The 14,125-nt window shown below is 40.6% G+C and overlaps 1 protein-coding gene across 1 annotated transcript; it reads left to right on the forward strand.

The window, feature by feature from the left end:
• Positions 1–6,269: 6,269 nt before the first annotated feature.
• Positions 6,270–7,052, forward strand: LOC104448147 (auxin-responsive protein SAUR50). The gene has a single exon (XM_010061931.3). It carries the CDS (start codon positions 6,383–6,385, stop codon positions 6,731–6,733), a length of 351 nt encoding a protein of 116 aa, XP_010060233.2. The 5' UTR covers positions 6,270–6,382; the 3' UTR covers positions 6,734–7,052.
• The last annotated feature ends 7,073 nt before the right edge of the window (positions 7,053–14,125 follow it).

A 14,125-nucleotide genomic window follows, 5' to 3' on the forward strand; every position in this document is an offset into this window, starting at 1 on the left:
CTGTAGAGAGCCTTTCTTGGCCTGTTAAGGAGATGCTTGGGCAAGTTAGCCAAGCAAATGTTAGTTCATGGATGACACGTTTGTTGCTGGCTTGTTCTCTCAACGTTATAATTGAAGTGGAAAAGTACCAAAAAAAAAAAATAAAATAAAAAACTATTCATATTGCTTTTGTACCAATTCAGTTATAGGTCTTTTGATTGTGCTAATTAAGTCTTCAACATTTTGACAATTTGTCAAATTAGTTAATCCAACTAATTTTGGTTGGAAATTGCTGAAATTTATGCTAGATATATCGTGAAATTACTTTTTTTTTACTTTTTTTATTATTCTTTTCTTTTTTTTTTTTGCCAGTTGTGGGCCAATGAGGTCCTCCACTCGAGGGCGAGGGCATGATGCCCTCAAATCCTAAAGAGGCTTGCCATCCTCACTTGTTGGTCGACAAGGATTGCAATGCCCTTACTTGGTTTGAGCAAGGGCCACAATGCCCTCGCCGGCCACTAACGAGGGCCATGAGCCCTTAGCCTATGGCCAGGAGGCATTGTGGCCCTCGCTTGGATTTGGGCAAGGGCCCAATGCTCTCACTTATGATCAATGAGGGCATGAAGGCCCTCGATCTTGGCTAGCAAAGGATACAACGCCCTCACTCAGACCAAGTGACTCGCTTGTGCCTGGCACTAGACTAGAGTTGAAGAAAAAAAGAAAGAAAATAAAATAAAAGAAAAATAAAATTGAGAAAAATGTTAAAAATTGGAAAAAAATTTCGTGTTAGTGCCGGTTATGTCACATAGGATAGTTGGTGTCTATGTCAGTGATTTTTGGACAAAATTGATCGGTGGATTGCATTGGTAAATTGTCAAAATGTTCAAGAAAATTAGTACAATTGAAAGATTCAAAATTAGATTAATACACGTGTAATAGATTTGTAAATTTTTTGCTACTTTTCCCATACTTTAAGTATCTCATGAGATGTCCACTTGCAAACAAGTACTAGTCTAAAAATAAAGGGATTGAAACTTTCATTCACATTCCAGTATTTTTATTCCGAATGAACAAACAAGCACTATGGCCCTATTTTATTGTCGACAATGGAGCTTGGTCGATTAAAATGAGGTAGAGTGGCAAAGAAAATTGGGAATGAAAATTGTTGCATTACTGCACTTTCATCAACATGCGGGAGGTGTAAATGAATAAAAATAAACGAGGCTTGATTAACAAGAAAAAAATTTGGATCATTAACACTAAACATTGAATTTGGTAACTTATACATGGAGAAAAATCATAATATGGTAAGCATATTTATTTAACTTGCCATTTTGTATGACAGTTTGAAACAATATTGTGAGATTTCACATGACTATGCTATATTAGAAAATTTAACTCAAAAGTTTGAACTATTGGGTGAGGAGAAACCACATGTATATAAGGAGCATATATGATTTGTTATCAAGTGATGTAAGAAATATTTCAACTCTTTCTCATATACAACTTGAATTATAAGTGGCACATGGAATTTAACTGATGGGGTTGGATGCACATATATGAAAGAGATAGCACTAACTCGATATCATGTGAAATTTTGTGGAAGTACTGCAAACTATTTTAAAAGCTTAACATATTTAATGGAAACGGTGTTTAATAATTAAATATTATAGCAAATAAAACTAAAACCTTTGGAAAAATAGGACCCATCGGGCCCCAAATGCAGTAATTTCTATATCTCTTCCTATACTGATTCCTTGTTACTCATTTCCACTCCTTTCGTCTTGTTGCCTCACTCCTGCGTATCAAACATGTACTGAGAGCAATGCGAATCCGTCATTCATGATTGAAAGAATGATATAAGCACATGACTTGGAATACTTGCCCTATCAATCAAGTAAACCCCTCTCTGAGATTGGCCTCACATTGAGCCTAGCCAATCCCTTTCCGGTGGGAACGGTGCGTCACTTGATTCGTGTAACTTAGGGTTTAGTCTGGGTCCATCAAAGCCAATCTAATTCACAGAACATGGGGATTGCTTCTGCACTAGAACTACAAGTCGTGGCCCATCCCATGTCCACCCGCAAATGCATACAGTCACATCTCCGCTCTCATTGAGACCATTCGTCGCTTCACTTTTCATTCTCTTGAATGAACACAAGGACGTCCTGAATTTAAATGTTATGGGATTTAATAATTAACAACTGATCAATCAATACACGTATATTAGATCAGCAATAGAGTCACATGACAAGTATTGGATCATTGGGGTTGAAACGAAACTTGAAATGATAAAGGAAGATGAGAATGAAGACAAAGTATCGAATGGAGGATGCGAACGTTGTCCTTTGTTCTGTTAGGAAGTTGAATAATCGACGTTATCAGAGGGTCACAACTCTTACTGAATTCAGAGGGCGATTCTCACATCTCATAAATTCCCCAGCTCAGTGTCCTCTTCCGTGATCCTTGCACTAACGACATTGCTTGGACCACCCCCACTTATCCTCCATCTCTTGATTCATGCTAGTCCCTTTCCAATGAAGACCCGATTTTTTTTCGTGGTGTGAAACCCGAAAACTAGTGTTTTATTGGCAGTCAATGGTGTGGACTGATGCCTACAATCGGTTCACCGCGATGCTGTCGCAATCGGTCTGCAATGCAACTGTGACAGTGGCAACGGAAAGAGAGGAGCTTTTCTTCTTGCGCAATGAGTAGAATTCTGTTCGATGGATTTAAGCATAGCAGAAGCTAACTGCCTTACCACTTACTAATAGGGCAAGAAACTTAATCAACAGAAAAAAAAAAGGTATAGCAACAATTGTGCGCATTTCGGGACAGCCGAATTGAAGATAGCCCGCCTTGATGCTCCTTGCACACTAGCAGTCAAGATGGCCTAATAATATCTACATCCAATCCGCATCAGCAGAAGTTGGGACAGGCTTTATAGGATATTTTTTTTACTATTGGTCGCCTGCAGCCTACTATTGTCATCTAGGGAAAAGACACGTCGATGGAAAAATATCATCTTAGTTCATCCTATAACTTAGGAAAAGAAAAACAAAAGCGGTGGACCCTCTTAGGGCTCTATTTAAAAAGATACAGCGTTCCCATTAGCTTGTCAAATCTCAATCATCACGTATTAATCGATCGACGCATGTAAATAAAGTAAGCATCAGATGTCAAAAATCCCATATCGGCAAACCAATCCGCTGGGCGACTGTCCGCTCGATGAACATGAAATATTTTGCTTCTGCTGAAGGTGCTCGTGCCACACATTGAATTTGCGGGTACCGTGTTGCACACGGCTACGTGACTTCTCTCGTCGGTCATTAAGCATGTCCAGCCAAGGTTGGAGTCTGACTTCTAAAACAAGACCACGTCAAACTAGACATTTTGAATCCAATGAATCATAGGCTTTAAGAAGAGACAATCTTACAATGATCGGGTCAACATTGACACGGAACGAACAGCGTGAAGGAAGAAGACGATTTCTTCAGTTAGACCAAAATCGAAAATGAGGTAATTTTTCATTTGCACGTTAGAAGTCACTAGGCAAGTCGATCGTGTTCACACCGAGGGCAAAAACAGTTGTGGTTTTCGTTCTAAAGAAATACAAAACTCCATCTAGAGTGACATGGCCCCATGGGATCATGTCATTACTCAAATATACTTCTACAAACTAAAGGCCGTTTGATTATTGTCTTTATTGATAGATAATAAAAACAAATCAATTTGTATTTAGACAATTTAGACACCTTTTAATTAAAAGCAACTTTTGATAAAGCTCAACGATAAGTTTTTTTAAATTATTTTCGTTAAGCAAAGTCTGTCACATCTAAGTATTGGCTATACTTCATTCTTTATCTTTTATTGCTTCGTGATACTTTTCCTTGGTAAACTATGATACTCATGGAAGACCTCGAGACCATTGAATTGAGTGCTCATTGCTTCTCCTAGGAGTGTTGACACTTTTTTTAACTTGATTGCCGGTGATATCATAATCAATCTAATCTAGTATAATGAATTTAAATTATTTATTTTCCTCGATATGGATTATAATTTGGGGAAAAAATCATGAACCTTAGAGACGAGAATAATGATATTTAAATAGTAAAAGTGCAATGAGTAGACAATACATTATTCATTTTGTATATATTTAAAGGACAAAAAAATAAAATCAAGGAAGGAGTGAAATCGTAAGATAAACGGAAACACTATTTTGTTATGAAAACAATAATTATCTACTTTTAAAATAATAAATTAAGCTTTTATTTATTTTCGAAATAAAAGATTTTGTTCTCAATCATCTAAACAGTGTTTTCAAAAATAATTTTTGCTTTAAAAGCTGTTTACCAAAGGACCTCTAATGAATGAATATCTTATTTGTTGCATCTACACTAAGCATAAATGTACGCGCAACACGCATACGATAAGAAGAAAAAGATCGTGTTAAGGAATTGGTCAATGTATATGTAGAGAAACAAAATAAAAATAAAAATAAAAAGGAACCACTTAAAATTTTTTAACAGAAGTATGTAACAATTTATTCAAAAAAAGTGCCAAAATTTTTAAACATATAGCATTTATACCAATTTAATCATAAACTTAACAGTTGCCATCATTTCAACATGGAAATGAGAGGTGGGAGTTCGAATCCCTACCTTCTCGGGGGGGTTGGGAGTGAGGACGAATTAGTTTCGGGAGTGGGCTGACTCCCGCCGTGCGGGGTAAAAGTCTAAGTGTGAGAATTAAAATAGGAGTAGAGTAGGACCGACAAAAAAAATAATCCTAAAACTTTTAATTAGGTTAATTTGTCATAAATTTTTCACACTAATATCAATTTAGTCAACCTGGCTAATTTAGGTTGAAAAATTACTGACGTCGATACCGATTATCCTGCGTAGCATGACCAGTATTAACATGAATATTTTTAATAATATTTCGATAATTTTGAATTTTCTTATAATTTGTTGTTCTCTTTTTTTTTTCCTTAATTTTTTTCCTTCAATTTGGTCAATGAGGGTCACAGGGCGAGGGCCTTTGTGTCCTCTCCTATGCTTTGCGAGGGCTTGCTAGCCCTTAGTAGCCATTGAGGATCATTGATGACCCTCACCAGCCAAAATGAAGGTAAGAAAAGGAAAGAAAAGGAAAGAAAAGAATTATAAAAGGATTCATGTTAGCGTGCGGCTATGTCACGTAAGACCGTCGGAGTCTACGTTAGCGATTTCTCGCTTAGATTGATTGGATGGACTAGATTGATACTAATGTGAAAAGATTTATGAATAAATTGGCCAAATTAAAATGTTTAAGATTGAATTGCTATCAATGCAATAGGCTTGGATTTTTTTTGGGTGCTTTTCCCAATTCCGAAAGCAAGTTAAACCAAAAGCGGAAAACTCAGATTTGAAAACTTTTTGATAGGGAGTGAATAAGCAAATTGTTTTATTTGCTCATCTAAATAACTACCTACTAAGATAATTACCATATTATATGTTATAGTCAAGTTATGGATGCATTTACTGAAAAATTACCTCTTGGATAACTGTAGGAAATTCTTGATTAAAGATGTGCGAGTACAATATGTATATGAGTACAATATGTATATAATATTTTTATATCTCGCAACATATCATCTGAGCGGGCCGGTTTAAATGAAAAAGGCCGGTTTGGATTCAAAACCGTTTTTTAAATTCGAAGTATCTTCGAAGTATTTGGTCCAAAAAATTGAAAACCTGAGACTATGGTAGAGACAAAAGAAAGTTTGACCTGCGACCAAGTCCGAACGAGAGGGACCAGGTTGTCCCTTTGGGAGGGCAACAAGTGGATCCTAACCCAATGGGCCTACTCAGAAAACAGCCTCCGCTCGCTTCTTTGCCTCTAATCAGTCCTCTCTCTCTCCCTCTCTCATTTGCGAAATCTCGTATGGTGTTCCATAAGATCATGTATAAGCAATGAGAAAAGGATCGAGAATCTTTGCATTACGAGTTATTACTGGTTATTCACAAACACATTTTCAACTACCAATATATTTAGCTAAGTCAACCAACTGTATGTTTGAATTGTGATAAAAATTGCTTTTCGAATATGCCATCGAGATTACATAGGTTATAGCTTTGTCCAAAAAATTGAATTACAAAAAGAAATGAATTACAAAGAAGGCAATCTTGAATTGGGTCGAGTAGCCTAGATGGGGCAGGAGTTTGATTTTTTTTTTCTTTCTAAGAAAATTATAATCCTAACTTAAATTTTTTCCTTCTTATAGACTCCTAATGGGTCTGGCCTCTCCCTTGTCCCACCATATATAACCCCCCACGAACCCATTCGATTCCTCTCTAGTTCACTCACCTCCTCCCGATCTTTTCTTCTCCCACACCTCTCGCATCAGTTAAAAAAGAGAAAAAGAATGGCTCTCGGAAAATCTGGCAAGCTCTCCCAGACGCCGGTGATCAAGCAGATTGTGCGGCGGTGCTCGAGCTTCGGCAAGATCAAGCACCCGTGCGATCAAGAAGGCCTCCCCCTGGACGTGCCCAAGGGCCACTTCGTCGTGTACGTCGGGGAGCGCAGGAGCCGCCACGTCGTCCCCATCGACTTCCTGACCCGCCCGGATTTCCAGGGCCTGCTCCAGCAAGCCGAGGAGCAGTTCGGGTTCCACCACGAGACGGGGCTGACGATACCATGCGGAGAGGAGGAGTTCGTGTCCCTCTGCTTTGGCCACAGGGAAGAGTTCCGGTCTCCGAAGCCGAGCCTCAGATAGGAAAAAGATGGGCACGGGTTAGGCGTTCTGGGTGTTCGCTTTTTTAAGAATCTTTTAGGGGTTGGTCGTCCTTGATTTTGGGGACCTTTTTCTTTTTCAACGGAGAAAAAGCAAACAAGGAACGGAGGATTAGTCAAGAGTAGTGTAGCCCGAAAGCCCGTTATTAGAAGTGGGTTGGGCAGATGTGTCAATCGACTCTCTAGATTTGAGAGTTTTCTCCCGTCGTTGGTGTGGAGTGGAAGGTGTGCCATTGTACCTAAACCTACCGACCCTCTGAAAATATTCAATTTTACTGATCTTGGGAACTCTGTTTTTCTTAGTTTTCAGTGTTTGCTCTCCCTCTCTCTGTCTCTGCCTCCGTCTCTCTCACACCCATACACACGTGCACTTGATGGTTTCCTGATGATCTTGAGGACTCTGTAATCCTTATTTATCGTTATGAGCTAATCCCTGCTGTGCAGACTCTGTAGTCTTTTTGTTACCGATGCATGCAGATAGTTACTGGCAACAAAAGTAAAACCATCCATCTCATATGCAGAACTTGATTACGAAGTTCATATTTATCCACGCTTTATTAGGACTTGCGTTTAGGTTTTATGGACACTTTGATAATTGACGACGGATTGAAAGACAGTCTCATGTTGTGCTTCTGTTGGGCATGGATTCCACGTAATAACGCTATGTTTGGCACTTACCATCTTCCTTTTACCTCCTAGTTTCTTATCCCTTCTTCCTGTTTTTGCGCCTTTTATCGTCAGTTTATATATTCATACGCGTCGACGGCTCTCGGTCTGCGATGGTATTAAAGTTGAATTTCTTGATTTTTGATCCTCTTCTAACCATTCGAGGATTGTGTTTCCTTTATACATGGTTTTAGCTTTCATCAATTAATTCATGGCTGCGAACCTCGACACGCTTCAAAATAAGTCATCTTGCCGATTCCCACGTAAGGAGCTTTCCCGAAGAATCAGGGGACAGCAGAGAGAAACTCCTTTTGCTCGAGCAGTATGTGCCAAGGACTGGACGATGCTGATTCCTTGGTGGGTCTTCTAAATAGTGCAATTATGCTTTTTCATGTTCGTTTCCTTCCTTGAGCCTGACCTGTGTATGACAAGAACCCTCGATATTTTAAGACTCGGGAACCTATCATTTGATTTTTCAGAAAAAAACAGTAGAGACAACCTTCTTTTTTATTAGATTCCCTTGTCATTTGATAAAGAAAGAACATTGAGAATCTGGGCCCGACTAATTTGTCCAGAACCACAGAAAACAGGTGGAGGGGAATGCCTTGTAGACTGTCAAAAGAGAGGGTTCACTGGCGTCACTATTTCACCGTTCCTCACTCGGATTGGATCCCACTGTATGCATTGTCTCAGGACTGGAATTGAACGGGTGGCTGTAGTTGAGTTCCTCCCTTGTACGTAAACTCATCTTACTGGGCAACTCTCGTTGATCGTCCTCCATGGATAGAGCCTTTAATCATCTCTGCAAAAATTATCTTCGCTGGTTTAACTGAAGTTCTCATGCAGACAGATTATCTGAGTGCATCGCTCTCTATTTCACTAAGTTACAGACTGGCCATCCATAACAATTATTTTTGGATCAAAACTCATCCGCTGAAAATCATTCGTTAAACGAAAACGTATTATTCTTGAATATGTATCGTGAGTAGACGCATTTAAATTTGAAACAACTACTCTCTTACTCCTTTTTCTTAAATAATATCTATAGTTGAATTTACCCTGCATACAATTAATTCGAATTTCACCTTGCATAACTTATTTCTATAATATCAATATTTTGCACTTTGGGTTAAAGCCCATTGAAGCAAAAGTCTTGTTTTGTCCCCGGCCCGCCTGCCGTAATGACCTAAGAAAGAAATGAATTAATTCCTCTAATATACTTATTTCTTATGAGTTAGTATTAGCATGTTACTTAATCTTAACCACTCTAAAAAACTAATATACTGAGAAACTTTCATTACATAAACATCTCTAATATACATCTTTATTATTATCATTACTTAGATATATTTAACAGATAATTGAGACTTGAGGAGGCAATGTTTGATTACATAACTAGATATACGAGTCCCTGCTCAAGAACTAGATATCCGAGTCCCTGCTCTAAAATAGACAGCAAAATGTCTTAAGAACTGACACATTATAAACATTCAGCCAAATTTCCTCACATTATAGATTATTGTAGTAATTAATCACATGGTACAATGGAGATAGACTCAGTTCAATTTAAAATTCAAGAATCTAATTCGATTTATTCAAAGAAGGCAGTCTCAAGCAACGATAGATTGGCCAAGGGAATCTGCAATTTAGTTTGGTTTTGTGAGGCATCGCGCTAGCAATCTTTGACCTTTTCTCTCACATTTTGTGCCTACATGTTCATCAATGAGTGTGTTGGCTTATCATTTACTGTCCAGAAATTTTTAAGCAACAAGTGAGAACATGACTAATTCCATCTTTTTAATCAGGACTAGCTCTTTCTTGGTCTATGTTATAATCCTCTAAAATCTATCCAATTTCTGATTCATGATGATTAAGTCGCAAGCCTCTGGTCATTGAATCAAGGTCATGTTCGGTCCATTTGTATGTTGTATTGGACCGGAAAATTTGCTGTTTTTTTTTCCTGGTACTTGGTGATCCATGTTGAACCAGACGGGCAAAATTACTTCGATCAGTTCCATGTGGCAGAACATGAAATTCAAAATCTAATCTTCATGTTTCACCGATCGTTGTTGACCATATATTGTCAGTCGTCGCTTTGGTAGATAAAGAGTCCAAGGCCAGGTCATCAAACCTAGAGGACCTGAATTGCATCTCGTATACAGGACAACCGATGAGGAATAAACTGTCTTATATTATGATGAAGGCCAAATGATAATTCCCAAAGATAACGAAAGTACTTCCAAAATCCTAACTGAACAAAATAAATAAAACCCCTAAGCAGCAAAGAAATTTCGAAAATAAACGAATGGGCCGAAACAATGCATAAAATACTAAATAGACGTAATATAAGAAAAGTGGCCTGAAACTCATGAAATCAATGAATTTTGAGGGCTGAAACGACAACAAACAGGTTCCTCGGTCTAGGTATGACAAGCGTTCGGAACGAGGTTTTCTAATTGGTGTTATGGCCCTGTAACTTCCTTGGATCAAAAGTTATGGCCTATTTATCAAATGTTGCGCGAATTTGTGTTTGGGCGTGCCTTTTGATTTTCTCATTATCCAAATGCTGGTAAAGTCCTCAGCAGCCGCCTTCGCTTCACCTTGTCTTCTTAAATCTCTTGGAGGAACAAATGGCCGGTTTTATATCTCAAGACAGAACGGAGCACATTCACAAGCAGCTCGATTAGTAGGAATCTAGCCTTATGTGAGACTCCATTGCCAAAAGCAATGCCTGGCGAGGCTCATAGTGAGACTAGTTGCACGCTTGACCCTTTGAAGCCTTGGAGTACATGAACGAGAAGATTTGGAGTGTGTGAACTCATTTGTTTCTGCCTATGTACTGAATTACAGTCACATGACAGCGTCAAAAGATATGGCACAGGTTACAATGCTAAATAGGAACCTCTGCATTTGCTCGGTAATGTCCCAAAATGCATTGTCTAAATCTTCCCTGCCGAAGAGCATTGATCCTACTTCTTTTTTCTCGCGTTTTAAATCACTCAAATGGCCGATTTCATTAGTTTCTTTTGCTTGATGACCAAGTGGAGCCCTGTCATTCCTCTGTCTGTTCGTTCAATTTCTTTACCAAGTAAAGCGAATTTGATTACCTCAGTGTCCAGTTCACGTTCAGCAATATCCTGTGTGCGGCATCCTTCATTATTTGGTCTTGAGAAAGATTGTCCCCTAGTTTAGCGAATAACTTTGCGAAAGTGACATCCTTAATCTGAGGTTCTCTGCAAAGGAATTTCTATTAGTGGCCAAACCAAAAATGATGACTGTTGGCAACAGTGCGGCTACATGGTTTCTTTTCGATTAGGGTCGGTAGCTCACAAAAATTCTCCTCGCTATTGCTGTAGCATTTCTGCATTGATTGTATCTCCTAAGTAAAAGAAAATGCTCCCACAAGATCTGCCATTATGGGATTCTGGAAGAGTGATGCTCTCGAGAGACTGCTTGACGACAGGTCCTTGTCCTGTGTACAATTGGCTGTAGAGTACAGAATCAAGTCAAATCATACCTCCCCCAAAACTAGAATATGGCATGTGTAGGTTGAAATAGTTCTCCTGATGACGGCGAAATATGAGATGGTCTCGTTGGTCCAAGCAAGTTTAGCCAGAGTCATGTTTGGTGGGTCGCTGCGGTTGCTTGAAGTTGCAATGAGAGAACAGACAAATTGGAGCCTAAGGCTTGTTCGAACATTGCTGAATAATGTCCATGAAATGAATTACTAGCGACAGCTGGTGTTGTGACCGGCGAGGGGGAGCTATGAGGGAGGTCAACAAGCTGGTGGTTCGCCGTAAGGAAGTTGGCGCATGGCTAATAGGGTGAGAGGAGCTTCAATTGAGTACGTGAGAGAGAGAGAAGCAGTTGAAGAGAGAGGAATGGTGCGTTTGGGAAAACTTTGGGGGAAAGTCTTTAGGAAAATGCAAACACCTTTGAGTTAAAGGTGTTTTCCAAAATGCAACCGTGTTTGGTAAATTGTACTTTGAAAGCCCTTTGTGAAGCACTTTGAGCAAAATAGTGTTTGGGAAATTATATTTACAAAGCATCTTTATGTAAAAAAAAAAAAAAAATTATCAAAAGAAAAATTAAAAAAATTGACCGGCAAGGCAGCGAACTCCGGCGACCTCCGGCGACCTCGGCAAACCTCCGGCGACCTCCGGCGACCTCGGATTTGGGGGCGAGGTCGCGCGACGCCGTCGCGACATCCGCGACCTCGGATGGGGCGGCGAGGCCCGGCAACCTCGGATTTGGGTCGTGGCGGCGTCGCGCGACCTCCCACGACCTCCGGCGACCTCGGATCGGGAGGCGGCGAGGTCGCGCGACGCCGCCCTCGACCTCCGACGACCTGGGTCGGGCGTCGAGGTCGCGGAGGACCTCGCCGCCCGAATCTGGTCGCCGCCGCAGGTCGCGCGACCTCGCCGCCCCGATCTGGGGCGGCGAGGTCGCCAACCCGCCGCGACCCGATCGGGGGCGGGAAGGTCCTCTCGCGACCCTACCACCCCCGGATCGGGTCCCTACGACCCGGACCTTGCCGCAACCCACCCCGGCGTCGGTCGCGTCACCCCCGATGACGGTCGTGCAGGCGACGGTCGCCGAAGCGGCCTTCGCCGGCGGCGGTCGAGAAGAAGAAGAAGCTCGCCGGAAGAAGAAGAAGCTCGTGGAAGAAGACGATGAACAGTAAGGGCGAAAACGAACAAACGAAAAATAAACGAGGGTAATTTGGGAAGGAATTTTTTTTTAACCCTCAAGCTCAGCATTTTCTGTAGCTGAAAGCCAAGGCAGCCCCCACCCGCCTTGGGCTTTCAGCTGCCTTGTGAAAGACGCATTTGGGGAATGCGACCCAAAACGAATGCCAAACGGGTGGCATTTGCCCAAAGATGTTTAAGCCTCCAAAGGGCTTTGGGAAGTGGTTCCCAAACGGAGAAGAAGTAAATCTGGATAATGGGCCCTCCTAATTTTTGGGGGAAAATTTTCTTATACCTTGTTCCAAGATGAGATTTGGGATTTGATCTCCCAAGCTAAAATAAAAAATCCTAAGTTTTCTTATGATTAGAGGAAAATTAAGGAAAATTAATCACATGTTATATTGGATGGCAAGGATGAAAACCTCAATGAATGGTCGAAAATTAATTTTTTGGATTAGTGATTAATCAATGATATTTTCATAATTTCCTACTTCAATGGCATTTTTGTGATTTACTAGAGGCGTTTTTGTAATTTCATGCAAGAGGGGATGGAGGTGGTTGGCCAAGAGAATGGCCAACTCATGGTGCTCCCCCGCCACCGAAACATGGCCAAAAAGACCATTTCCCGTCGGAAGTTGGTCAGACCGGTCTAAATCGGTTTTGATTGGTTTGGTCAGACTTGGCCAAAATTGTGTGCAATTAGGTCCTTGGAGGACCTAGTCGTAAAGAAATCTTATTTAATTGAAAGAGAAATGGGCTAAATTGAAAAGAGATAATCCAAATTTATCCCAATCAAATCTATCGAATCTTTTAGTGGCAACTCAATTGATTTAAATTGATCCAATTATCTCATGAATGACATCAATTACTGAACAGATAACCTACCACAGACATAAACTATTCTCAACTACTAAGCAACGCCAACAGCAAGAAGAAATGGAACATAAAAAGAAGCCACGAGACATCTCTACCTGCTTTACATCGCTGGCGAAAGGTGGGCTTCAAATCCCATTGCCACTCCGCTCAAGATGACGCCTCAACTCCCACTGTCCAAACTCCACCTCCTCACTCCCACCCCCCATCGCGACTAGATACTTGGAGTTCTCGTGAATCTCCCTGATCTCGCCGAAATGCCACCCGTCCTCTAGGTAAACGTCCAACTCCTCCTCTACCTGGAACAGCTCGTGCATCTCCCGCGGCGGGGCGGGCCTCAGCTGGGCCAGGTTTACGTACTCCCTAAGCCGCTGCTCCGGGCCGCCTCTGCTGTCGCCCATCAGGGTCCATCAGGGTCAAGTACTCAATGAAGATGAGCTTCTTGGCCCTGGCTGGCGACTGAAGCACGGTGGCGAAGTAGAGCGCACCGTGGAGGCTAGGGTGGAGGATCTCCACGGCGTCGCCCTTGGTGAAGGATGGGGGTCTTCTTCTGGTCCTCACATGTCATATGGGTTGATCATGTCTGTTTATGTAGACATGGAAATTGATCAAATTTAGACATCCAAGATAGTCAGGAAAGCTATCGTATCCAGTCTTTTATTATACATATAGATATAGATGTATGGATGGTTTTCATTAGGGCCAAAGTTTGAAGTTGAAAGAAATTTTGAATATGTTTATTTTAAAGAAAGATATAACAAAGTAAGGTGCCGTTTATTTGGTGGAAAACATGACATTCTTGGAAAATATTTTCTATAAAAAAAATGACAAGTATTTGCCTCAAAGTTGAAAATGAAATTGAAAATATTTTTCATAGAAAATTTGATTTGATTTTGCTTAACAATATAAATGCTCAAATTCAATAATGAGAAAATTTGGCTAAATTTGGGCCAAATTTTGATGTTGTTTTTTCCTTCATAATTGCGCATATTCCCCTCGGAGGAAAAAATAATCAGGGAAAATTTGGCTAAATTTGGGCCTTTAACTCCTCCCTCCTCCATAATAAGAATCATGGCCGAATCTTGGCTTCTGGGTACATTTATATTCGCCGGACAGGGAGGGATGATTTCTCTTGAGCAAGATTTTTG

Source organism: Eucalyptus grandis, chromosome 6, assembly GCF_016545825.1.
Source record: "Eucalyptus grandis isolate ANBG69807.140 chromosome 6, ASM1654582v1, whole genome shotgun sequence".
Taxonomy (NCBI): domain Eukaryota; kingdom Viridiplantae; phylum Streptophyta; class Magnoliopsida; order Myrtales; family Myrtaceae; genus Eucalyptus; species Eucalyptus grandis.